Source organism: Amphimedon queenslandica, unplaced genomic scaffold (genome assembly GCF_000090795.2).
Source record: "Amphimedon queenslandica unplaced genomic scaffold, v1.1 AMPQUscaffold_13348, whole genome shotgun sequence".
In the NCBI taxonomy this organism is placed as follows: domain Eukaryota; kingdom Metazoa; phylum Porifera; class Demospongiae; order Haplosclerida; family Niphatidae; genus Amphimedon; species Amphimedon queenslandica.
The window spans coordinates 69,692-94,772 of record NW_003546416.1 but is presented as its reverse complement, the minus strand read 5'-3'; the positions used below and the strand labels follow the sequence as shown (position 1 = coordinate 94,772).

General features: G+C 36.3%; 6 protein-coding genes across 6 annotated transcripts in view; 3 read left to right on the top strand and 3 right to left on the bottom strand.

Moving 5' to 3' along the window:
* Positions 1 to 111: 111 nt before the first annotated feature.
* LOC105313164 (TNF receptor-associated factor 6-A-like) lies at positions 112 to 855 on the bottom strand. The gene has a single exon (XM_011406358.1). The coding sequence runs from the start codon at positions 853 to 855 to the stop codon at positions 112 to 114; it is 744 nt and encodes a 247-aa protein (XP_011404660.1).
* A 137-nt stretch (positions 856 to 992) lies between these two features.
* Positions 993 to 4,928, bottom strand: LOC100638728 (pumilio homolog 3-like). Its single transcript, XM_003387389.3, has 15 exons — positions 4,872 to 4,928; positions 4,587 to 4,822; positions 4,399 to 4,534; positions 4,262 to 4,337; positions 4,120 to 4,213; positions 3,184 to 3,250; positions 2,836 to 3,114; positions 2,665 to 2,740; positions 2,522 to 2,620; positions 2,419 to 2,472; positions 2,296 to 2,376; positions 2,085 to 2,227; positions 1,698 to 2,032; positions 1,490 to 1,589; positions 993 to 1,220 (listed from the first exon to the last, which is right to left on the bottom strand). The coding sequence occupies exons 1-15, from the start codon at positions 4,883 to 4,885 to the stop codon at positions 1,097 to 1,099; spliced, it is 1,914 nt and encodes a 637-aa protein (XP_003387437.1). The 5' UTR covers positions 4,886 to 4,928; the 3' UTR covers positions 993 to 1,096.
* A 29-nt stretch (positions 4,929 to 4,957) lies between these two features.
* On the top strand, positions 4,958 to 6,632 carry LOC100638599 (ELMO domain-containing protein 1-like). Its single transcript, XM_003387388.3, has 8 exons — positions 4,958 to 5,131; positions 5,192 to 5,220; positions 5,361 to 5,473; positions 5,531 to 5,660; positions 5,728 to 5,861; positions 5,912 to 5,980; positions 6,066 to 6,202; positions 6,460 to 6,632. The coding sequence occupies exons 1-8, from the start codon at positions 5,002 to 5,004 to the stop codon at positions 6,618 to 6,620; spliced, it is 903 nt and encodes a 300-aa protein (XP_003387436.1). The 5' UTR covers positions 4,958 to 5,001; the 3' UTR covers positions 6,621 to 6,632.
* Positions 6,633 to 6,637: 5 nt separating this feature from the next.
* The window catches only part of LOC105313163 (protein SZT2-like), a 42,281-nt gene continuing 23,837 nt past the window's right edge, over positions 6,638 to 25,081 (bottom strand). Inside the window, exons 19-39 of the mRNA XM_019997901.1 lie at positions 18,040 to 18,466; positions 17,662 to 17,873; positions 17,324 to 17,524; positions 16,456 to 16,958; positions 16,245 to 16,347; positions 15,961 to 16,168; positions 15,543 to 15,663; positions 15,362 to 15,494; positions 15,208 to 15,310; positions 14,473 to 14,871; positions 13,235 to 14,355; positions 12,788 to 13,039; positions 12,360 to 12,563; positions 11,909 to 12,103; positions 11,540 to 11,854; positions 11,115 to 11,325; positions 10,308 to 10,918; positions 9,984 to 10,079; positions 9,799 to 9,929; positions 8,976 to 9,045; positions 6,638 to 7,147 (exon numbers count right to left, since the gene is read on the bottom strand). Of these exons, the coding sequence (XP_019853460.1) occupies positions 6,830 to 7,147; positions 8,976 to 9,045; positions 9,799 to 9,929; positions 9,984 to 10,079; positions 10,308 to 10,918; positions 11,115 to 11,325; positions 11,540 to 11,854; positions 11,909 to 12,103; positions 12,360 to 12,563; positions 12,788 to 13,039; positions 13,235 to 14,355; positions 14,473 to 14,871; positions 15,208 to 15,310; positions 15,362 to 15,494; positions 15,543 to 15,663; positions 15,961 to 16,168; positions 16,245 to 16,347; positions 16,456 to 16,958; positions 17,324 to 17,524; positions 17,662 to 17,873; positions 18,040 to 18,466 (5,934 nt within the window). The 3' untranslated portion in view covers positions 6,638 to 6,829. The remainder of the gene's footprint in view (positions 7,148 to 8,975; positions 9,046 to 9,798; positions 9,930 to 9,983; positions 10,080 to 10,307; positions 10,919 to 11,114; positions 11,326 to 11,539; positions 11,855 to 11,908; positions 12,104 to 12,359; positions 12,564 to 12,787; positions 13,040 to 13,234; positions 14,356 to 14,472; positions 14,872 to 15,207; positions 15,311 to 15,361; positions 15,495 to 15,542; positions 15,664 to 15,960; positions 16,169 to 16,244; positions 16,348 to 16,455; positions 16,959 to 17,323; positions 17,525 to 17,661; positions 17,874 to 18,039; positions 18,467 to 25,081) is intronic.
* Positions 18,858 to 22,760, top strand: LOC105313162 (microfibril-associated glycoprotein 4-like). Its single transcript, XM_019997905.1, has 4 exons — positions 18,858 to 18,992; positions 21,852 to 21,983; positions 22,037 to 22,122; positions 22,177 to 22,760. The coding sequence occupies exons 1-4, from the start codon at positions 18,893 to 18,895 to the stop codon at positions 22,720 to 22,722; spliced, it is 864 nt and encodes a 287-aa protein (XP_019853464.1). The 5' UTR covers positions 18,858 to 18,892; the 3' UTR covers positions 22,723 to 22,760.
* Positions 23,398 to 24,433, top strand: LOC100638218 (ryncolin-2-like). The gene is made up of 3 exons (XM_019997902.1): positions 23,398 to 23,627; positions 23,681 to 23,772; positions 23,827 to 24,433. Exons 1-3 carry the CDS (start codon positions 23,405 to 23,407, stop codon positions 24,394 to 24,396), a joined length of 885 nt encoding a protein of 294 aa, XP_019853461.1. The 5' UTR covers positions 23,398 to 23,404; the 3' UTR covers positions 24,397 to 24,433.

The window sequence follows — 25,081 nt, the reverse complement described above, 5'->3', positions numbered from 1 at the left end:
ATGCCTTCAAGCAACATAAACAGAAACGTGCTGTTTAGCCAATATTTAGAATAAGAGAAAATAAGTGAATTTTCATGTGGATTTTAACTTGATAAAAATAGTATCTTCTCCTTAGACCAGTAAAACAACAAGTATTAAAATAACTACTATAATACTAATTATCTTGAAGTGTTTCAGTAATTTGTCATGACTATTCTTTAGCTCGTCATGTTTCTTTTTCAACACATCAAGTTCATTTCCCAACCAATAGCACCTCATATTAAAATATGCATTATTCTTCTCCAAATTATCAAGGAAGAAATTGAACTGCTTATTAGCCATAAGAAGCCTTCGATATGCTACCTCAAAATGTTCAGCATGTTTAGTATCAGAATAATGCTTCTCTACATCTTTCCTTAAAGGCCATTCATCACAACCTAACCAACTAAAAGGACACTCAACTGGTTGCATCGGACAATGGTTTTCTAAATGGTCGTCCAGGTCAATGCGTAAAATATCCTTTTGATCACATTCTTGGAGGCATTGGACTATAACGTAAGGACAAGATGTAGAGAAATGGTCTTTTAAAAACCTTAACTCTCCTTTCCAGCCACATCCAGTCACTCCTTTCCTCTTTTTCATGCACTGAACCGTTTTAGAATAAACTATACGTTTGAATTTTTTGTCTGTGTAGGTCTGGCATTCTCCTCTACAAAGAGGGCAACTTCCTGTAACTTTAGAAATGCAGGCTTTGCAGAAATGTCTTCCACAACAACTGGTCTTTCGGGGCTCACTAATAATAATGTTCAGACATATTGGGCAATCAATATTCAAGTGACTGAACTCTTCCTCAAATTTGAAATCATCTCTAGACATTTTTAAAGGAGCTACTATCGGAGCAGGAGCTAATGTTACAAATGTCCTGCCTCTGAGATGGTCTCCATGAGGACATACTAATCTATAATTACTACTCATCATTTATAATAATGAATCTTCCTTTCTTTATCTGAGTATTGCAGTTTAATAGCCACACCTTGCATTGGTTGGGTGTGGAATAACATTGTCATAATTTTGATAGGCTATATCCTATCTTCATAATTTTATATCTATGCTAAGATTATAGTTCTTTCAGTAATACACTAGCTCCTTCAGTATTGCTAGTTCTTAGTTGATCAATAACTGATGATTGAAGCAACTCCTTTAACTTCTCCTGATTCTCTTTGCTAGCTTCAGACAACAAACTACAAAAACAAAATACATACGTCACATACATTAATAATAGTAGTGTAGTATTATGGTCTCATAAATGATAATAAGAATACTTTAATGTTTCTACATGTAGTAGGGGCATATTGAACCCATTCAAAAATTGGATGAGCGCTCTACTCTGTTCTCAGTTCAGATCCACATCACACCCAAGTCTCATTTTATACTCAGTTATTTGTAAAAGGTCTCATGGGTTGGACAAAATGTGGGTAACACTCATGTACTTGTGTAACTGTACTTATACCTTGATAGAACAAAGCAGCCTCTATTAATGGTAGCCCAAGTACTTATATAATCTGAAGGTACTGATTGTATTATCAAGTCACTGAATAATGGAGTAGAGTCTAATGAAGGAGAGAGAGAGAAGGAAGGGGAGAGAGATGTGTAATATATAATAACAAGAGTAGATGATGTTTTGATTATAATAATCAAGTCTTAATTCTTGATTCTACCTTCTCTATTAATAGCAATCAATTTCTTTAACACCCAGTGACCACACGGATCACCAATGAGATGACACTGATTTGAATCAGCCACCAAATCAGTGATCATTTGATCAGAATCATTGATCCCATGATCCGTATCAAGTGGCCGTGTTAATCCCTCGTTGATCAGTGTAGTATATATAGGCGTCACGTCTCCAACAGCTGATCTCACAGTTTCTATTACAAGTGGAGCAAGAGGTTTTTCACACGCCCACTCAACCACATTCTCCGAAATTAATTTAATGAGAGGTGGAGATATAGCAGCTCTTAACTCCGCCCACCTGATGTCTTGTGGCTTCTTACTAAATATAAAATTTTAAAATATAATATTATTCTAAGTTTTAAAATTTCCACCTGTGTTGATTGCTATCGCCAGGTGTCAGTAATTGGAGGAACTGGTGGGAGAAATGTTGGGGGGAGCGAGGGTTGAGGAGATAGAGGAGAACACGACGGCCATGTTTGTCTTGACAGATCTCTTCAAGAGAAGCTATGATCTCCTGAAAAGAAAAGAGAGAGAGAGAGGGGAGAAATCAGAAATGACAGTATTTTTACTCAGTTTTCTTACAGTTAAGATTGTCTTGGATACTAGAACAGTATCATCGACACAGTCAAATATTCCAAGCAAAACAAGATGGCCATGCTCTTCCTGACAAAAAGATAATACTATTAATAATTTCTTTAATCTTACTTTGCAAATCTTAACAATGTAGCTCTTCAATGATTTCACAAAAACTTTCCTGTCCTAAATTTCAAACGACGTAAACAGCTGGAGATATAAATAGTACAGGTACTTTAGCTGTTCCTTTCCAGACACATTGAAGATTGACCTTTGCTCCTTCTCGAGTGTGTAACATCTCTACAGCAACCTCTCTCAGTGACTCCATGATATCCTAAAAGAAAACAGAATATTATGAACATATACTTTATTTCTTACAGCAATGGATGAAGGATCAGCATGTGTTATAAATTCAAGAAATGCCTGATGAATGATATTATGTCTCACCAAACTCCTAAATAAAAAACATTTAATTAAGAAGATCTTTTAGAATTTAAGTGCTTAGATTTCAGGACATTAAAATATAAATCATTCCCTTTTTCTTCTCACTTATCAAGTAATGGAGTCAAAGCCGCCTTCATGTGCTCAAGCAGTTTTGTCTTCTCTTCAGGATTAGCAGCAAGAATGGCCGACAGAGACCGACCACCATTATCTTTAAAGACAGCAAATTGAGGACCATAGAACTCTTGTACAAGCAGGGATCTCTCGGAAGCATTGGCGTAATCATTGTAAGCGAGTTCTACGAGTTCAACGGCTTCTTTGTGTCTCACGAGAGACTGTACGTGATTATAATAACATTTTATTAACTGACTTCTCTGAACTGGAGAGCTAATGAGGGTTGATGATGATAATAATAATGATAATGATGATGAAGAAAAAAAATTCTTTTTTCATTACCTGTATCTGAATAAAGCTTTGATGACAAATTTTGCATATCTTAATTTTGATAGCTCAACCACATGGCCTGCAGAGAATAAAGATAAATCATAAAAGGAAATAAGTATCGGGCTTGGACTATAGCCCAATTTTTTTTGGCTGTGAAGTCTCTCCCAATTTTTATTAAATTTTCTGATACATATTGATGTCCTTATGCTATGTAGCAAGTTTGAGCTGGTTCCAACTTCAATTTTTAAAGTTATGACCATTTTAAAGAAATTGCCAAATTTTTGAAAAATACCCAAGGCTATTATAGCCCATGGTTTTTTTCAAAAAATGGATCCAAAATCACCCCCAATTTTTATTACATTTTCTGATACATATTGATGTACTTATGCTATGTAGAAAGTTTGAGCTGATTCCGACTTCAATTTCTTGAGTTATGACCATTTTTAAGAACGAGCCAATTTTTGAAAAATACCCAAGGCTATAGCCCATGGTTTTTCCAAAAATTAGCTCCGAAATCATTCCCAATTTTTATTACATTTTCTGATACATATTGATGTCCTTATCCTACATGTATGTAGAAAGTTTGAGCTAAACCCGACTTGAATTTCTTGAGTTATGACGATTTTAAGAACGAGCCAATTTTTGAAAAATACCCAAGGCTATAGCCCATGGTTTTTCCAAAAATTAGCTCCAAAATCATCCCCAATTTTTATTACATTTTCTGATACATATTGATGTCCTTATCCTATGTAGAAAGTTTGAGCTAAATCCGACTTAAATTTCTTGAGTTATGACCATTTTAAGAATGAGCCAATTTTTGAAAAATACCCAAGGCTATAGCCCATGGTTTTTCCAAAAATTAGCTCTGAAATCATCCCCAATTTTTATTACATTTTCTGATACATATTGATGTCCTTATGCACTCACTCAACAAAGACCTGCGTTTACCTTTTAATTTATCATAAACTTTGTTTCTCATTTCTTGACTTCCAAATTTCAAAATACACTGAATAATCCTAGCAGTATCATGCTTCAACGATAACTATTAATAATCATTAATAGTTAATCATTAACTATGATGTCATATTACCTCATACACATTACCACTGATCAGACCCATCATATCATTAATAGATTTATCCCTTTCCTCCTTTTTCATGTCGTGCCTGTATAACAATTAATAACAAATTGACCACACCCACATAATTAGTAATAAACCACGCCCACCTCCTAACATGCTCCCATATTTGTTTTGCTTTGTTGATTCGTTCAAGTGAATCTGCTGGCAGTTTTCGCTGACGTCTGACAGAGAGTTTCTTCTTATCAAGTTCCTTCCTTGTCAAATTGGTTTTACCAGCCGTCACTAAAAAAAAACAGAAAAAAGACTTAACAAATAAATGAATAAATAAAAATACTTTTTGACTTTTTATTTGCTACAGAAAACTTGTCATTGTCTTGAAGCTTTCGCTTTTCGTTCCTCTCTTTGCCAGATGTCACAGGCTCCTTGTTCTTCTGTAGCTCTTTCTTTTTCTTATCTCTTTTTGTCATATTCTTTTTCACACTTTTCTTCCCTCCACCTGGGTGCTTCTTGCTACCACTCGCTTTCTTAAATTTTGATTTTCCCTTGACTCCTTTAGAGCCTCCAACGACTCTACAAGAAAAAAAAGACTCAAAAAGAGAGAAAAAAACTTAAAACTGACTTTGCCTTAGCCATTTTTTGCAGAGCAACACACCACGTGGGTAAAAAGTTAATAACCTAACCTAATAAGTATACACACCCACTCAATTAATTAATTAATTAATTATCACTATCAGGGTTCTTGTATTAAGATGCCTCTTTTCTTTCCCCTCTACTTCTGGCGTCTATACAAATGGCTCCTCCGTTTATTAACGAGGAAATGTGAGCTCCTACGTATCTGTGAGGGGACGGCAGACCTTGCCAGTAGGACCTTTGCTGTTGGTAAGAGAGAGCAAACAGAGAGAGGGTGGAGTTATATTAATTCTTTTATTATTATTATAGCTAGGTCATTGAAGAATTCAAAGCACAAGGTATAATACATTATTATTTTATTTGCTCGAAACTTTTGAGGATCTAAACTTTCACGATTGTGATAACAGTTTAACGAAAACTCTTTTGAATGACTAACTTTTGCAAGGTTATTCAACTTAGTTTTGTTCTTTTTTTAAAGGAGTTGCAATCCATTGCTTGGGTGACTCCAGCTGGCCAAGACGTCATTGATCCCGACGATGCTCTGAATCTCATTATAAAAACTAAAAAAATATCAACAGAGAAGCATCCAAAGTAAAAATAAATACAATTAAAACATTAATTATTATTAATTTTAAAATTTTTTTATAGTTTTGTGTCAAGTATCAAGCCGTGTTTATTGCCAATTATTGCACTCTCAGCGTTAAAAGGAGACATTGAGAAGATGAAATTCGAATCCTATTTGTCTGAAAATGACGAACATGAACAGCAGCTGACAAAAGCAAGAACACTTCATGATGGATATTGTTACGAACACTCTCTCCATCCCTCTCTCTTCTCTTTTTTAGCTTTGGTCTTTGCTAGTCCCCCAAACTGAGCTGAAGGCTCGTTTTGGGACCCACTGGGGTACTATAGGGTTTCAAGGTAAAGACCCTGCGACTGATTTCCGTGGCATGGGAATGCTAGGACTCTATTGCTTAGTGTGAGTAATGTGGAAGATAGAGGGGGTGTGGCTAATTAATTATTCATTAGTTATTTCGCCGAGATGCACTCAGGGAAGGCAAGACAAGTGCTTGGATTTTCACAGCATCCTACGAAAGGGTTAAAAATTAATAGTTTTATTATAATTTTATTGGTTTTAAACTCTGCCTCTTTTCTTTCCAAACTCCGTCCCCATTTTCTCTAGGTATCCATTGGCCATTACCAGTATCAATATAACACAGATTGTCTATTCGTTACTACTTAATAGTCATCTTGACTATTACTTATATTTAAAGTCAAGAGGGAACGTACCGACCATTAATGATTTCATGGAAGCACACTGTAAGACAGCTGGTACTAATAGTTCATAAGCTATAGATTAATATTGACCAAAAATGTAACCATATCATTTTGATATGTGTTAAAAGTACAGTTTAGTTTACCCATGTATCCTCAATTTTTTCCTTGCCCTTCTTTAGTTTCTCTCTCTTCTCTCCTTCGCTACTTTCTTATAAACCTTTTGTTGATCTGTCTCTTTCTCTCACTCTCCCTCCCTCTCTCTCTCTCTCCCTCTTTCTCTCACCCCTCTCTTTCTGAAGGTTATGTCATGTACAGTTTCAACCAGTTCTGGTTGGACTCTAATCCCGAGAATATAATGGCATTCTCGAGGGTAAGAGACCGTTACTTGTCGGAGCTTAAACGTCGTCTCGAAGAACGCCCACTCACAATTGAGCTATCACTAGAAGACGGATCTTCTTAATAATTTGAAAAATATAATTAATTATAGAATAATTATTATTATTATTGTTAGTGACTTTCAAAAATAATAGGTGAACAATAATTAATAATACTTGTTATTATCAGAATTTAGCATTAGTATTGTCATTAATGTTATCATTATTATTATATTACAGCCCATTTTCATTTAAAATTATCAATTTCACATAAATTTAATTTTTTTCCATAATATTATTTCTCATGTGATCCACCTCGATTTCTCCCTCCTCCTGTTTTCGGTGATTTTGCCATCATTGGCATCTCCCCCATCATCCTCAGCCACAACGACCCGCAAAGGATATTAACCACGGCTGATATGAGGCGATTCTCCTCCTCAACATAAGCCGAAATATCTCGCTGGCCTTGAGAAACCATGCTCACTTTTGGGTTCCTGTAAACGCATGAAAACCCTTGCTCTATGCCGGTATATATGGAGCCTTCTGTAGGAGGGTCCTCATCTTCTAGTAATAGTAATAGGAACATGTCCTGCCAGTCTTCATTGATGATTACCTACAGAAAATGTAACAGTTATAATAGTACAAGTAGATAAAAAACATTAAAATGGAAAAGTAGTAGGATTGAATTGGAAAAAAAGTAAAGAAACAAGAGGGTACTTGCAAATTGGTGCTACTATTATTAGAACAATAATGGTGGTAAGAAATCCTACACCATTGCATGAAGAAACAGAAGAATATTACCCAAAAGCATTGTAATTACTCACACAAGCTACTACATGATGCTGTATGAAGCCATGTCTTTCATGCAGTGGTGTAGGATTTCTTATCACACCAGTTTGCAAGTATCCTCTTATTTCTTTACTTTTTTTCCACTCACACTGTTAGTGTCACGCTTGCCATCAAAAATTTTACTCAAAACGTCAAATAAAGAGTCTTAGAAAGCTTTCAGAGTGTCATGAAGTCACAGCCTTACACTAGACAGACAGAAACTAAACATCTCATATGCTCCACAGTTACTCGTTGCTATGGTAACATCAATGAATATGATTAAATTAATTTAATGTGACCTGGACTATCTGGACATGGCTGTAGCTTCAGAACTAGGTAATTATAAAACAGAATACATGCATTCTTATAAAAACTATTACATAGGTAAAACTGATTTGGGCCTAGTTCTTAAAGTGCTCAAAGAAGCACAGTTTGGTGCAGCAAACTGGAAGGACCTAGGGCTTAATCTAAAAGTCTATATAAATACACTTGATATTATTGAAGGTACTAAAGGCAATGCTAAAGACTACTTGCAGAAGACTATACAAAAATGGCTTGAAAAGGAGGATGATGTCAAAAAAACAACATGGCTGATCCTAATAGATGCTGTCAAGGAAACTGGAGACAAAGCAGCTGCTGAAAGAATACCAGGTGTTGTTAGTAATAATTAATACATGTAAGTTTGAGGACTAAGACATTAAGAACAAAGACAAGTGAATCAAAAACAAGCTAATATATACTATTTGCAATAACTGTAGTTGCTCCCTCTTTATACTGTTAAATTAGGTATATATTTATATATATAATCTTTGTAAAAGCTAATTATTATAAAAAAGTTGAGTGTCAGATCCTGTGCTGCGCTTGAGAATAACCAAGTGACTGAAAAGTTCTTAAGGCCTTTCTACACTAGCACTTCTAATGCGCATTGAACTGGTTTGAAACTGGTTCCAGTCATTCTACACCTGATGCGCATTGACTTCAATGCACATTAAGCCAAACCACCTCCATATGTGGTTTGAATGCGCATTCAATAGATAACCAATGGCAGCTGGATCAGAAATACTATCAAAATATACATGATCTTGAAGATAGCGTGGAATCACCTGATGCGCATTCAATGTGAGCTGACTTCTGGAACTGGTTCAAGTGTAGAAAAGCCTTTAGAAACAAAAAGCATGAGTTAAACTACCAGCATTCCAGGTACTACTAAGACAGCATCAGCTCACTGTTTGTGCCACTGCAGTTGCAAGTACTATTAGATTTAATTTAGCACATCTCATATTAATTTTTGTAGCTTTACAGTACCATATAAAAATAGTCAGAATAATCTCCAGGAGCAGAATAACAATCTCAGTGAGTCAGCCATCAATGTGGTAGCCTGTGTGGATAATTACAATGCTTTTGGGTAATATTCTTCATGCAGTGGTGTAGGATTTGTTATCACACCAGTTTGCAAGTACCCTCTTGTTTCTTTACTTTTTTACAATCCAATTCTACTACTTTACTTTTCCATTTTAATGATTTTTTATTTACTTGTATAATACATATACATGTGTATACAGTATTATTGTGACAATGGTAATTGTAATTCATTATTTAAAGCTCATTCTTACTCCATATTTGACTCCATTGACTTTTGAAGTAAAATACTTGAACATACCATGGAACTTTTCCTCAAACAACCTAACAATGTATCAGAAAATGTAATAAAAATTGGGGGTGATTTTGGAGTTATTTTTTGGAAAAAACCATGGGCTATAGCCTTGAGTATTTTTTTTAATTTTGGGAATTTCTAAAATGGCCGTAATTTGAAAAATTGAAGTCGGAATCAGCTCAAACTTTCTACACAGCATAAGTACATCAATATGTATTAGAAAATGTAATAAAAATTGGAGGTAATTTCGGGGCCATTTTTTGGAAAAAAATCATGGGCTATAGCCTTGGGTATTTTTTTAAATTTTGGGATTTTCTTAAAATGGCTGTAACTTGAAAAATTGAAGTCGGAATCAGCTCAAACTTTCTAAACAGCATAAGTACATCAATATGTATTAGAAAATGTAATAAAAATTGGAGGTAATTTTGGGGCCATTTTTTGGAAAAAACCATGGGCTATGGCCTTGGGTATTTTTTTAAATTTTGGGATTTTCTTAAAATGGCTGTAACTTGAAAAATTGAAGTTGGAATCAGCTCAAACTTTCTACACAGCATAAGGGCATCAATATGTATCAGAAAATGTAACAAAAATTGGGGGTCATTGTTTAGTCATTTTTTGGAAAAAACCATGGGCTATAGCCTTGGGTATTTTTCAAAAATTGGGCATTTTTTAAAATGGGCATAACTCAAAAACTATTTGTTGGAATCAGCTCAAACTTTCCACATAGCAAAAGTACATCAATATGTATCAGAAAATGAATAATAAAATTGTATTACACTTACTGGAAGAGCCCCTTGTACCATTTTCTGGTTTGCTTCTGGAAATGAACTAATTGAGAATCAATGGATTCCAATCTACACGAAGTCACTAATTGCAATAGTTCCTGGAACTCCATAACTGATAATGCTTCCATCTGAAAAGAGAGAGGTAGGAGTTGCATTTTAATTTTAAATATTATTTTTTTTACTATTTTGTTTCCTCCTCCTCCATAAAGTAACCTCTTCCAAAGCTCATTTCGTCTCACGTGACTTTGAGCAGAATTAATAATATTAGTAAAGTGCCTCTGAAAAAGAAAATAATAACATTCGAATAAGTGAATTATTAAGTCCGTTACTATTAGAAAAATATTAAGTAAGTTACTATAAATAGATTATTAAAGTAGTCAGTTACTATTATTAAGGTAGTTACTATTATAGATTACCAAGCCCGTTACTATAAATAGATCATTAAATAATTTAAGTTACTATTAATAGATTATTAAGTCCATCACTATAAATAGATTATTAGGTACCTTAAGTCCACTCATCTCCTCTTCAATAATCTCTTGGTTGATGACTACCTCAGACACAGCACTGGGTGTGTTCAAACTCCCGTACCCTAACTTTCGTCTGTGATCTCTCACAGACGCGTTCAACTTGCTCTCTCTCTCCTTCTCCACCTCCAGCAATGTCTCCATTTTATGTCCTCCACTCCCCAGGGTAAAGCTAGTTGGGGACGTTATGTTACTATGATTGCTTAAAGGAGAAAGGACGGTTAGACGAGGGTACACCTCAACTTTATTCACAAGTATTAAATACACGCTTAGTGACAAGGATTTCTTGTTATGGGTGGAGATAGAATCTGATTGGCCGTTACTCAGTATGGCAAGGACAACTACATGATATTGTTCACGAGTGTCGTAAATCAGACGAGATATTTCGGGTGTGGTCACGTTCCCGATGTTTGACAGGTCGATCATTAGTGCTACCTCGTAGAGAGTGGTTGATGTGGGTGTGGCTGAATCAGAGCTGTTGGTTTTGGTGTGTAGTAACTCGAGAGTGTCTAGGCTATACTCCTTACAGTTTGATAGCAAGTGCTTCATTAGAGACTCCATCGTTACTGAGAGACTCATTAATAATGTCTCTAAAGAAAAAATAATAACAATAATGATCAACAACAACAACAACAACAACAACAACAACAATAATTATAATAGTATAAATTTTTTGATGCTGTGTTTAAGAAACTTTATTGCTATGAATATCAATATCAATTCTACATGCACTTAATTTTTGTGCTACTAATAAACACAGTGTGAATCCTACTCCATCAATCTTACCTTTACAGATCCTGTTCCTAATATAAAGTGGTGGGTTCTGGTAGTGTTTACAGAGCCGGTTCAAGAGGTGGTGTACGTTAAGTGTTCCGTCGATATTGATCCTTTTTTGAATGATGCTCAGTATCGTCCTTATATGGAAGTCATATGTGAAAGAGTGAACGTGAATAAAGTCTTTCATACGCCCACACTCTTGAGAGAAGCGGTCGGAAACCTAAAAGAGAGAGAGAGAATTTTAAAATAACGATTTGATCAGCTCAAATGCAACTATAGATGTACATGTAAAAATAAAGATTTATTAGGAAAAGGCACTATTACTATACTACATGATTCTATAATGGTAATTTTGTTGCTATTTAAATAAATACTAATTTTGTTACTTGTTATTGATCACTTCTCCATTTTTATTAATTAAATTCGTTAATTACCTCAAACGATGGTAGGTGTGTCATTGTTAATCTAGAACATTCTATAGAGTAGAGCATGACGTGAAATACCGACCCTTTGAACAGTAACTCAACTAGCATTATCCCTCCATTACTCCATGATCTCTGCAGACACTTATAGAGACCAAGGGACTCATGGTCGTGAAATGCGGCGGAGTGGGTGGGGCTAGGGGTGTGGCGAGACCGAGCCTGGCTAGCCGGAGGTCTCTCGTTAATTGGATGAAATTTTAAAGTCTGCAGGTAAGACGTGTACTCGTGGAGAAACTTATCTTTAAGTAGCTGGGTCCAGGTAGAATCCTAAAAATAATTTTAAAACAATTTAATAAAATATATTTCTTTTCTTTTTCTCACTTGTTCGTCTTGAAAGGCTCCTCCCACTTTAGCGCCTCCTCCTTCTTTGATGGACTGGGTTGTTGTTCCAGGAAAGAAGAGGAGGGGAGAGGAGCAGAAGTGAAGGAGACGAGAGGTCCTCTTCAGTTTAGCGATGACCTCAGTGCTGATTGGAGCAGAATTGTCTATGCCTCTCTGCTCCCATGATTCAAATACCTAGAGAATTATCAAATGTTAATACTACACTGGTATCAAGTGCTATAAAGTATAATATTTTCATTATGAGCAATTTTATTTACAACTAGAAAATTTTGGGAAAAGACCTAGAGCAAATTTCAAAATAACTCCAAACCAATTTTTAGTATATTTTCTGATACACGATGATCTTTTTATGTTACATTGTATGTGGAAAGTTTGAGCGATATTAATATCTTTTCAAGTAACATAATTATTACAATGATTGCCTATATACCTTTCCAAGTAGTTCCTTCTGTTTTGCAGTTTCTCTTTGATGGGAGAGCATCTCACGAAACTGGATCCCGTGACGAGTGACAGGGTCACTTGGTTTAGAAGGAAGAGGAGAGAGAGGTTGTTTGTCCTGATAGAATGAATCCAGTTCAATTTGAGGAGTGGGCGGAGCTGAACGCGAGAACTGACGAGTAATAGTAGCTGGCGACTAGAAAAAATAGAAATAATTTAGAAAAATTAAATTTATAATAAGATCATTAATTATTAATATACATTATTATTTTTAACTAAAAATTAAAGAAAATTATACAGTTAGTAGAACCACTTTTTAAAATAGACAGTAAAATTAGTACACATACTTATAATTAGAAATTGGCTTAACATACATGTACATGTACATGTATATGTACATGTACATCTAAATCTTCTCACCATTTCTTCAGGAGGTGGTCTGCTTTGCTTCACAATGATCCCAATATTCTGAGGAGTAGTACAGTATTTATTCGCCAGCTGGACAGCTGGGGATATGTCTTTGCCAGTCGTATGATGGAAGAGTCCCATTTTCTGTGAGAGGAGCTGATGGAGGAAACCAGTCCTTGTCGTCTGCCAGTTCAGTAGTGAGGTTAGTTGGACTTTGAGCTTCCTGAGTCGAGTCTCTGATACATTGTACAGCCAGACTTCAAACTGAGGGAGAGAGAGAGAGAATCAAGGCATGTACATAAGGATATTCTAAATTTTTTGTGTACTATAGTACAGGGACTTTGGCCTGATTTTTTTAGCAACTTAAAAATTTGTAAAAAATCTAATTTTGATCGGAATCAGCTCAAACTTTCTATGCAACATAAAAACATGTATATGTATCAGTAAATGTACATGTACCTTGCCACGCCCAATAGTTCCCATTAAAAACTGATGACGAGGTACAAAACAATTATGTTTTTTAGCGGCAGCTTGAAGAGGTAAAGAAGCCATGCCTACTTCCTTCCAGGACGCTAGCGGTAAGCACCTTAATGCATCAGACCACACCTCCTCAAAGTGCTTCGTTGGATCGCTAGGATCAGAGCTCTCCTTCCACTGCTGGAGGTCGCGACCAATCAAAATGTAATCAGTTGGAATAGGTGTGGCTTTGGGTGGAGTCTTATCACTAGGCAGGGGTATCTTGGAGTAGGTCTGATCTAATTTATCGTATTTGAATAAACTGAAACTCATTTCTGAGAGAGACGAAGAGGTATAAGAGACTGTGTGAGAGAGAAGAGGAGTGATGGAGTAGTTGGAAGGTAACGCCCATTCTTGATGGTATAAGACAGGAGAGGCAAACTCTTCCATTTTATGAAGAAAAAGGGGCAGAAAACGAGTGTAACCCTCACTCAAACTGCCTAGCAATCCAGTCCGTGCTTGATTGAGTAAGTTCTCTTTAGTGCTCTGTATTCGTCTCAACTTCTCCTTTTGCTCCCAATCTCCTCCTCCTCCCTTACCCACGTCCTCCATAGCATCCTCCTCGTTAATCTCAGAGAAGCTCGAGGTTCTCATGGTATCTCCGCTAGTGTTAACAGAGGGTGGGGCAACTGTAGAACTACCTTCCATTGAACTGTCAAGAGTGACATTAACAAAGGATCCCTGATCTATGGATGGGGTCTTACAGACGACGGATCGGAGTAGACCAGGAGAGAGTCTTTTTTCTATCTCTTCCTCGCTGATTGATGCGACTGGTATCTGGAGGTAATGAGACTCAAATAAAGTATCTAAGAGACTCCGTTTAACGCAGAGTACCAGCGTCTGCTTCAGTTTAGGTAGAGCAACGTTTCCTCTTTCCCATATATGGAAACCGACGGAGTACCTAGTGTCGTCTCTCACTGGAAAGGACTCTATCGTTTCTACTTGTGTTGCCTGTTCTAGTGTGGGCGGAGTCTGGAGTGGGGCGGGGCTTGGCTTGATCCCGGGGAGTGGCGGGAGAATGAGTCCCTCAGGAGATACCAAACTAGCTGATATAAGACCCATACCTATAAAAAAATAGCACGATATATCGTTGTTTAGTGCATGTTTGGATATTTTAGTGCATGTTTAGATATTTCAGTGCATGTTTGGATATTTCAGTATATCTTAGTATATTCTCTTACCTCTTCCTTTGTTAACTGGTCTGATATGCAAAAACAGATAATCCTGCTCTAGCTCAAGAGGTAGTGACGAGTCTTTCAATACCGTTGAAAGCTCTGGCGGGGTTTTTAACAAGACCCTATCTTTAGTATCAAGCACTGACGTATATTGAGGCTGAAGGAACATTAGTGACAGCTGCTGTAGAAGGTAAAAGAAGAAAGCATTAGGGTTTGGGATCCACTGAGGAAGGAGGAGGGACACGACTTCCGACGGTTGATTGGGTAATGGCTGCAGGAACTCGATGTCAGCTGGAGAGAGGTAGAGGCGGAGGTTTCGAGTGTAGGAGGAGCACATCAGCTCCAGAGCAGCATCATCTAACTTTAGTTGTATGACACGCTGTAACCTGCTCTTTAGGGTAACAGCTAAAGTAAGGAAGGAAAGAAAAACCAGTTAATTAAGCTAATGTAGACAGAAAGAAAATACAGTTAATGAAGTTCATGTAGACTATAGTAGAAAAGCCACTATATATGAGGTAATTCTATTGCTTGAAATCTGTGGCTACTTTGATGTTGTAAGCAATGTGTTGCCCTAGAATAGAACAGCTTTCTATTCTAGGCATTACAGTGTTGCCTGAAGATCAAAGTAACCACAGATTGCTTGCAATAGCATTGTCTGGTGTATAGTGGTCTTAAAAGATACATGCATGTATAGGAGAATAGAAATAGAATAGGAATATTCCTTGAATTGTATGTCTTTACTTGGTTCAGTGATTCCAAATAGTTCAAGGACAATGCTCTCACAGGATTTAGTGTCTTTATTGATACTGAAGCTGGAGGAGCTGAGATGCTTTGAAGTCTGCAACTGTCAAAAATATAAAAGAATATAATTATAATCTATTTTTAGGATTATTACTTCTCCAACTGATGATATACTCATAGTTTCAACTTCATTAGTAGCTCTAGTGTCACATCTTGCTGCATCTTCACCTCCTCCTTCATCTTGATCGACGAAATCTCCTTCAACTTCACAGAGTGACTCACTGATCCTGTTTAACAGGGACAGTAAACCAGTTTAACATGAAATCGCTTGTTACTTTAAATAGAATATTGTTTCTTCTCCTCCTTCAGTCACATCTTGAAGGACATATATGTCTGTTCTGTTGGTAACTGCAAACGCATTCAGTGCATTTCTGGTGATACGTAATGGAGTCTGATCTGAATATAAATAAAAATAATAAATAAATAATAATATCAGTGTAGCCTCTTTATTAAGGACACCGTTGGGCTCACACTACCTGTCCTTAATACATGTACAGTGTAGCCTCTTTATTAAGGACACCATTAGGTCCACACTACCTGTCCTTAATACAGAGGTGTCCTCATTTCAGAGGTACTTTTGTATAGGCTTGTACTAATTGGGACATTACAAAATGTCCTCATTATAAAGGTGTCCTTATTATTACAAAGATGTCCTCATACATACACAGCTGCTCTTTGCCTCTCTTTCCTTACTCTTCATTGTCCTTAGTCTCCAGTGTGGGGTGATATGGTGTCTCCATTGTCTCTCACACTCAAACTGCTGCTGGTAGAATCTCTCTCCTCCATATATAATGTCTCCATGATGACTCACAGTGTGTCGTACCCACTCATCCGATTGGGACTCGGGAAGAAGTAGTGGGCTACATACATGAGTATCCAATAACTCTTTCAACAAGTGCCACTGTACAATAAATAAACAAACAAATAAATAAACAAAGAAATAAATGAATGAATAAATAAATAAATATTGATAATACCTGATTTGTCCTTTTACACACTCTACTGATTGCAGATAGAATTGAGCTACACAACTTCTTTATGCCCGAGTTATCATCAGCAATAAAATCCTTAGACGAACACCTAAAACAATAAAACAATTTATAAATAAAATATACTAAAATATACTAAAATATACTAGAATATACTAAAATATACTAGAATATACTAATAATATACTAATATGCCTACCTGTTGTGTACATAGACCTCAACTTTAGAAGGCAGCACTCTCATTACAATCCAGAACAACTCCTCATTAAGGACATTATTAAAAGGAGACAACGGGCTAATGAAACTAGCAGTGCTGTTAGACCTACTGGCATAATAATCAACAGTACCAGCTCCATTGATAGAACTAATACTACTACGAGACTGAGGGGTGGGGAGAGGAGAGAGGGTGGAGAGGGACACGTGGGTCGGTAAAGAAGAAGTCGCCGTCCACGAGACGCTTCGTTTGTGTCTAATGGTTAAACGAGGGGGAGCAGGAGAGGGGGAGGGGGTGCTACAGCGACCATGGAGAGATCTCTTGTCTTTGTTTGGGACGTGTAAGGGAGAGAGTGAAGATGATTGACGCTGAGAGGAAGAGTTGAAGAGAGGGTAGGCAGAGGAGGAATGGGTGCAAGGAGTGAGGTAGAAGTAGTCGTCACTCGCTTTGTGGATTGTGTATGCAGTTAACTTAATGTCTTCAAGTTGCTGGAGGGAGAAAGAGAGAGGGAGAGAAAGAGGGAGAGAGGACAGATCAAAAATGAGAAATAAAGACTACATAAAAGTGGAAAAAATTTTATGATTATAATAAAGGAGCTCAATTATTGGTTGATAGAAAAACACACCCAATAGCTAGACTAGTGTACACGTACATGCATACATAGTTGATGAAAGAATTTTGGCAGCTATCTTGTAGTTAAAGATTGGTATGCTTAAATTAGTCAAATTTATACCCATATCATTGAGCATGCACATAACAGTCCAAAACATCAAACTTTATTTTGGCAAACAGCCATTAAGTTGCCACACCAAAGACACCCACCATGCATGTACATTATACTTTCTTTGCTCACCTGCAAGAACTGATGCATTGAGTTCTGTGCTCCAAACACAAACTTAATGACCTCGTGATTGAACAAGCAGTTGACGTACTTCCCTGAACTGCTCTGAACATGAGATGCCACTGACTGGAGTAATGATGGACTCACTCCTTCTCCTTCACTAACTAGCTCCCTTGATCTGGAGAGAACCTCGTCCTGAATTAACCATTCAACCTGTGGAGAAATACATTATTAACAAAGAACTGAGACTAACAGTCGATTGATTGTTTAAAGTTTATAGCATTAAATAGCTTTTAGAAAAGATATAAAATTTGCAAGAACGTTACAATTTTCATTTATTTCCTCCATACTTTGTGTTTAAGTGATCTGGCTATCCTTTGGAAGTGCTGCTGCATCATCAGTATTGGATCAAACTCTGTTCTCTTTTGCTCCTCTTCCTCCTCCTCCTTCTCCTCCTCATCAAGACTCTCACCCTCAGAGTCAAGAAGAGAATAAAACGTGAGATTAAGTTGTAACGAACAGTGAGAGTCACCCTCTAACTGAAAACTCGAGAGAAGCGATTCTACATTGAAAAAAAGAAATATATGTAAGCTTTGAGTGATTTAATTTTCAAAAATATAAAAAGCATTCACAGCCAAAAAATTCTACATCATACATACAGAAGCCATTAATTTCAAAGCACATTTCAATTATTAATAAAAATGCTATATTTCAATGTAACTTCTTACTTAAGCACAATGGCAGTTTTCCTTCCTTCAAAGGCTCAGTCAATGTATCCTCATCCATTTCAATACTTCTCTCCTTCTTTCCCCTTCTTTCATATTTCTTGCTCTCTTCTCCAGCATCTCTCCCTCTCTCATCTCCTCTCTCGTCCTCCCTCTTTTTCAAGCTAGGACAGTGTTTCAACGAGTAACTAAGCTCAAGGAATAATGGTGAGGTTTGAGTTTGAACTGGAGGGCTGACAGCATCCGAGGTTGGAGACAGGATAGGCTCCAGTTCCCATGTCTCGTCCTCACTGTCACTAGCAGGAACTGGAGGATGTGGTACCGGTATCGGTTTCGGTTTGAGGGTTGTATCAGGAGAGAAAGGAGGAGGAGTAACCGACTTATCTCTTGTGTCTTCATTCTCTTCATATATACCAATGGTGGGAGTCATCTATCAATGAGTAAAATATAATTAGCATCTAATGAAGGATGATTTGTTCATGTAGAAAAACATGTTACAGGTGTGAGTGACTACATTCCACTATGCATCTAAACTAACATTATATCTACTACCACAGTACATTTATTATTACATGAGATGGTCAATGTGTCATGCATCTATGGCATTTACTCTACTAAGAATAATTGCTACATGCTCAAACAAATTACACCTGTCACATGGAATTCATTCTAAGAATAAAGCCTGATCGTCAAAGCATGAAAATTTCCTTTCATATAAAACAAGTAATTACTCCAAATATAAAGTCTACAACTGGACTCTCTATCTTTTTTACTCTCCATCTTTTTTTACAAGGTCATCTACACTAGGCATCAGCCAAACCAACAGCAGCACTCCAGTCCATACTAGCTAGTTACAATGGATCATGGGTCATTGTTCTTCTTACTGTTAGTGCTACTGACAGTTCCTACTGAAGGATCTTATTGTATGACTACTGACTGTCCTAATACTGGATCAGGTGGACTATCATTGTATCTAAGAGTATGCTGTGTTGTTAGTAACTTAGGACAGTCTGTTACTATCAGGGAACCTGGTGCTAATAAATACATTCTATGTCCTAAAATACGACCAAAGTCATGTCCATCAGGTACAATACTGTATAGCAGGAATAATTAGTTATAACAATAAGAGTAGATAATGTACATATTATAGATATAGATCTCAGTGATTGTAAGAGCTTGTTTGAGGATGGTAATAATGCAAGTGGTGTTTATACTATTAATCCTGATGGAGGGACTCCATTTGAAGTTAGTTAAATCCTTAGTTCTTCATTTATAATGATACACTATATTGTATCACAGGTATACTGTGATATGGAGACTGATGGTGGTGGATGGACTGTATTTCAGAGGAGACAAGATGGATCTGTTGATTTCTATAGGAACTGGACTGACTATGAGAATGGATTTGGTGACCTTACTGGTGAGTTTTGGTTAGGATTGAGCAAGATTCATCGTCTTACTAAAGAAGGATCAAACACACTAAGAGTGGACCTGGGAGACTTTGAGGGGAACACAACTTATGCTAACTACTCTACATTTAACGTTAGTGATGGTAGTACTGAATATATACTAACAGTAGGAGGATACTCTGGTACTGCTGGGGATAGTTTGGCCTGGCATAATGGAAGGAGATTCAGTACATATGATAATGATAATGATCCATGGTCAGGAGGTAACTGTGCTCAGGACCACGCTGGTGCCTGGTGGCATAATGCCTGCTATCACTCAAGTCTTAATGGTCGTTATTTTAATACTTCAACTAGTAGTGATCAAGGAATTATTTGGTGGGATTGGAAACAAACTACTTTGCACTTCTCAGAAATGAAAATTTGTCGTGACTCGTAACAATTAATACTGTCTCTCCCACACACACATAAGTGTGTTTACATTGTGCTGATATATTATCATGTCATTTCAATATTACAGTCTGTCATACCTTGTAGTGATTACATGTATTGACTATTTTTGCTTTATTAATTTACAACTGCAATAATTAATAGTGTGTGGGTGGGTAACAGGAATTACTAAACTATGGTATAATTTTTGCTAGTCTACAGTTGGTATATACTTAATAGCTATACCACGAGGTGATAACAAAAATTATTCTAAAAATGATGTAATTGAACTAAATAACATGTCACTATACAAACACAATCATCCCATTATGTCAAATATGACTACTGCTATCATGCCAAAAAATAAATAAACATTTCCTATTGCATAATTACCAACACTTTCCGTCAGTGCTATCTAAGGCTATCAATTGGACTCTCTATCTCATTTTCAAAATCAATTCAAACCAACAGCAACACCCCAGTCCATACTAGCTAGCTATAATGGATCATGGGTCATTGTTCTTCTTACTGTTAGTGCTGCTGACAGTTCCTACTGAAGGATCTTATTGTATGACTACTGACTGTCCTAATACTGAGTCAGGTGGACTATCACTGTATCTAAGTGCATGCTGTGTTGTTAGTAACTTAGGACAGTCTGTTACTATCAGTGAATCTGGTATTAATAAATATATTCTATGTCCTAAAGTACGGCCAAAGTCATGCCCAGGTATATACTGCAATGTATGACTGAAATAGTTAGTTATTATACTTATTGTGTAGCTATCAGTGATTGTAAGAGCTTGTTTGAGGATGGTAATAATGCAAGTGGTGTTTATACTATCAGTCCTGATGGAGGGACTCCATTTGAAGTTAGTTAAAACTCTTCATCATTTATGATTATTGGATCACAGGTATACTGTGATATGGAAACAGATGGTGGTGGATGGGCTGTATTTCAGAGGAGAGAAGATGGATCTGTTGATTTCTATAGATACTGGGCTGACTACATGAATGGATTTGGTAACCTTACTGGTGAGTTTTGGCTAGGATTGAGCAAGATTCACTGCCTTACTAAAGGAAGATCAAACACACTAAGAGTTGAGCTACAAGAATTTAATAATAATATTACGATCTATGCCGAGTTCTCTAGATTCAACATTGGTGATAACAATACTGAATACACACTATCAGTAGGAGGATATTCTGGTACTGCTCAAAATAGCATGTATCTTCATGATGGAATGAGATTCAGTACAAGAGATGACGATAATGACCTTGGTCCAGATTACAGCTGCGCTATTGGACACACTGGTGCCTGGTGGTATCGTGGTTGCCATGTTGCATGTCTTAACGGTCAATATTTTCAGACTCCAGTTAATAATGCTAATGGAATCGTTTGGTACGAGTATAACAAAAATTACGTTGTTTTCAAGTTCTCAGAGATGAAAGTTCGCCGTAACAATTAAATACTGTCCCCCACATACATAAGTGTGTTTACATTGTGCTGATATATTATCATGTCATTTCAATATTACAGTCTGTGATACCTTGTAGTGATTATATACGTATTGACTATATTTTTGCTTTATTAATTGACAAATGCAATAATTAATAGTGTGTGGGTGGGTAACAGGAACAGTATAATTTTGCTATATTGCTATATTCCAAGGTGATAACAAAAATTATGATGTAATGGAACTAAATAACATGTCACTATAGAAACACAATCATCCCAGGCATCAAATATGGCTACTACTATCATGTCAAAAAATAAATAAATGTTTCCTATTTCATATTTACCATCTAAGGCTATCAGTTGGACTCTTCATCTTATTTTCAAAATCATCTCAAACAAACAGTAGCACTCCAGTCCATACTAGCTAGCAACAATGGATCATGGGTCATTGTTCTTCTTACTGTTAGTGCTACTGACAGTTCCTACTGAAGGATCTCATTGTATGACTACTGGCTGTAGATCAGGTGGACTATCACTGTATCTAAGAGTATGCTGTGTTGTTAGTAACTTAGGACAGTCTGTTTCTATGAGAGGATCTGGTACTTATAAACATTTGCATATTATCTGTCCTAAAGTACGGCCAAAGTCATGCCCAGGTATATACTGCAATGTATGACTGAAATAGTTAGTTATTATACTTATTGTGTAGCTATCAGTGACTGTAAGAGCTTGTTTGAGGATGGTAAAAATGTGAGTGGTGTTTATACTGTTAATCCTGATGGGGCTCCATTTGAAGTTAGTTAAATCCTTAGTTCTTCATTTATAATGATACACTATATTGGATCACAGGTATACTGTGATATGGAGACTGATGGTGGTGGATGGACTGTATTTCAGAGGAGACAAGATGGATCTGTTTATTTCTATAGGAACTGGACTAACTACAAAAATGGATTTGGCAACTTTACTGGTGAGTTTTGGTTAGGATTGAGCAAGATTCATCGACTAACTAAAGAAGGATCAGACACACTAAGAGTGGACCTGGAAGACTTTGATGGGAACACAGCTTATGCTAAATTCTCCACATTCAGTATTGGTGATGAAAGTACTGATTATACACTAACAGCAGAAGGATACTCTGGTACCGCTGGGAATAGTCTGTTCTGGCATAATGGAAGGAGGTTCAGTACATATGATAATGATAATGATCTTTCATCAAGTAACTGTGCTCAGAGGAAAAGTGGTGCCTGGTGGTATTGGGATTGTGAGCGTGCAAATCTTAATGGCCTTTATTATACTACTCAAGTGAATAGTGGTAAAGCCATCACTTGGCAGCATTGGAGAGGGTACAATAGCCTCAAGTTCTCAGAGATGAAAACCCGTCGTAACAATTAAATACTGTCCCCCTCCCAAACACATAAGTGTTTTTACATTGTGCTGATATATTATTATTTCATTTCAATATTACAGTCTGTCATACCTTGTAGTGATTATTTGCCATTACTTTTTTATTGATAGTAATAAATAATAATAATTGGTTTCTACTACACAGGCGGGGCTGATGCGTTACATGAAATTCATTAGTCCATTATTGTCAATATTAATTAATTGGGAGGAGCCTTAGCTTATCTCACTAAGACAAAAAAGCTAGAAGTACATCTGTCTAATAGATCTACTACAACTAAACACATAACAATTAATGCTAATAGTTAAAGTTAAAGAATCAACACAATTGATCTACGTATACCATTGACTGAGTGTAGTATAAAACAAGACATGATCATAATACATACTGAAGATTTAAATAACAGTAGTGGAAGGAGAGAGAAAAGTATAGAAATAGCCATTATAACTACATACTATTGACTTTTTATCATAGTATTGCATCAGTTTAGAGTTTAATGAGTAGAGCACTTGTCAACTTTCACAAAAATTTTCTACCAAACGTAATAAAGAGTGTGGGCAGTGCCTTAATGTTGGGGTGTAGCTAATATAAATACAATTTCATGCATAAATTATTAATACATGCTTCAAATTCCAATCCTTGCTTCCTGTAGTAACTAGTAAAGTGTTAAAGATGTCCATCTTTATGATTGTGCTGCTGTGTTTAGTTACCATTAATGAAGGAGAAGGATCTTATTGTATGGCTGATTGTACTGGAAATAAACATGAACCATCACTGTATATAAGGACATGCTGTAACAGCAGTAACTTAGGACAGACTATTTGTATGAGAGAAGGAAGAGTGAAGACTATCATGATATGTCCTGATGTAAGACTACAAGCCTGTCCACCGCTAAGTAAATAAACTAATAGTTAAAACATTAATAATATACTGACACTATAAAACTAGATATCAGTGGTGATTGTAAGAGCTTGTTTGAGGATGGTAATACTACAAGTGGTGTTTATACTGTTAATCCTGATGGAGGGACTCCATTTGAAGTTAGTTAAAGCAATCCTTCATCATTTATAATGATACACTATATTGGATCACAGGTATACTGTGATATGGAGACTGATGGTGGTGGATGGACTGTATTTCAGAGGAGACAAGATGGATCTGTTGATTTCTATAGATACTGGGCTGACTATGAGAATGGATTTGGTGACCTTACTGGTGAGTTTTGGTTAGGATTGAGCAAGATTCATCGTCTTACTAAAGAAGGATCAAACACACTAAGAGTGGACCTGGGAGACTTTGAGGGGAACACAACTTATGCTAACTACTCTACATTTAATGTTAGTGATGGTAGTACTGAATATATACTGACAGTAGGAGGATACTCTGGTACTGCTGGGGATAGTTTAGCATATCATAATGGAAGCAGATTCACTACAAGAGATAATGATAATGATGGATGGCTAAGTGGTAACTGTGCTAATGAACGCACTGGTGCCTGGTGGTATAATAACAGTGAACGTTCAAATCTTAATGGTATTTATCAACAAGCTCAAGATAATCATCCTATTTTTGGAGGAAATGATGATGGAATTACTTGGCAAGATTGGAAAGACAACTACATTAATCTCAAGTTCTCAGAGATGAAAACTCGTTGTAACAATTAAATATTGTCCCCCACACACATAAGTGTGCTTACATTGTGCTGATATAATATTATGTCATTTCAATATTACAGTCTGTCATACCTTGTAGTGATTATACTGACTATTGCTGTTTAATCAATTAAAAAATAACTACAATAATTAATAGTGTGTGGGTGGGTAAAAGGAATCAATAAACTATAATGGTGATTGATACAACCATCAGAGTACATTTATTTCTAATGAAAAAGAACAGTGTATATTAGCAGTGTATATCTGATAAACTTAATAGCAATATATTTGCAAAAATTATTTAAAACATGATAGAACTATCATGTCACTATTTAAATGCACTCATCAAATATTGATTTATTAATATATAAAGAGAGACACAGACAATAAAGCAAGCAGCTCTAGATGCATATACTTTTCTAATACAGTAGTAGCTAAGTAGACACTGAAGCAGTGGTTAGACTATCTACAGTACTAGATCTAGCAGTAACAAGACCAACATAAAGGAAACACATTCATACCATCCATTATGAAAGTTTCTGTTTTTAGAAACAAATTAGGTTTTGTACATAGTTTAAGTTTTGTTTATCACAACAGTAAACACCTAAGCAATCACATAAATTCCAGTCCTTTGAATAGTAACATGTCAAAGATGATCATCTTTATGATGCTGTTGTCCTTACTAGTTACCATGATG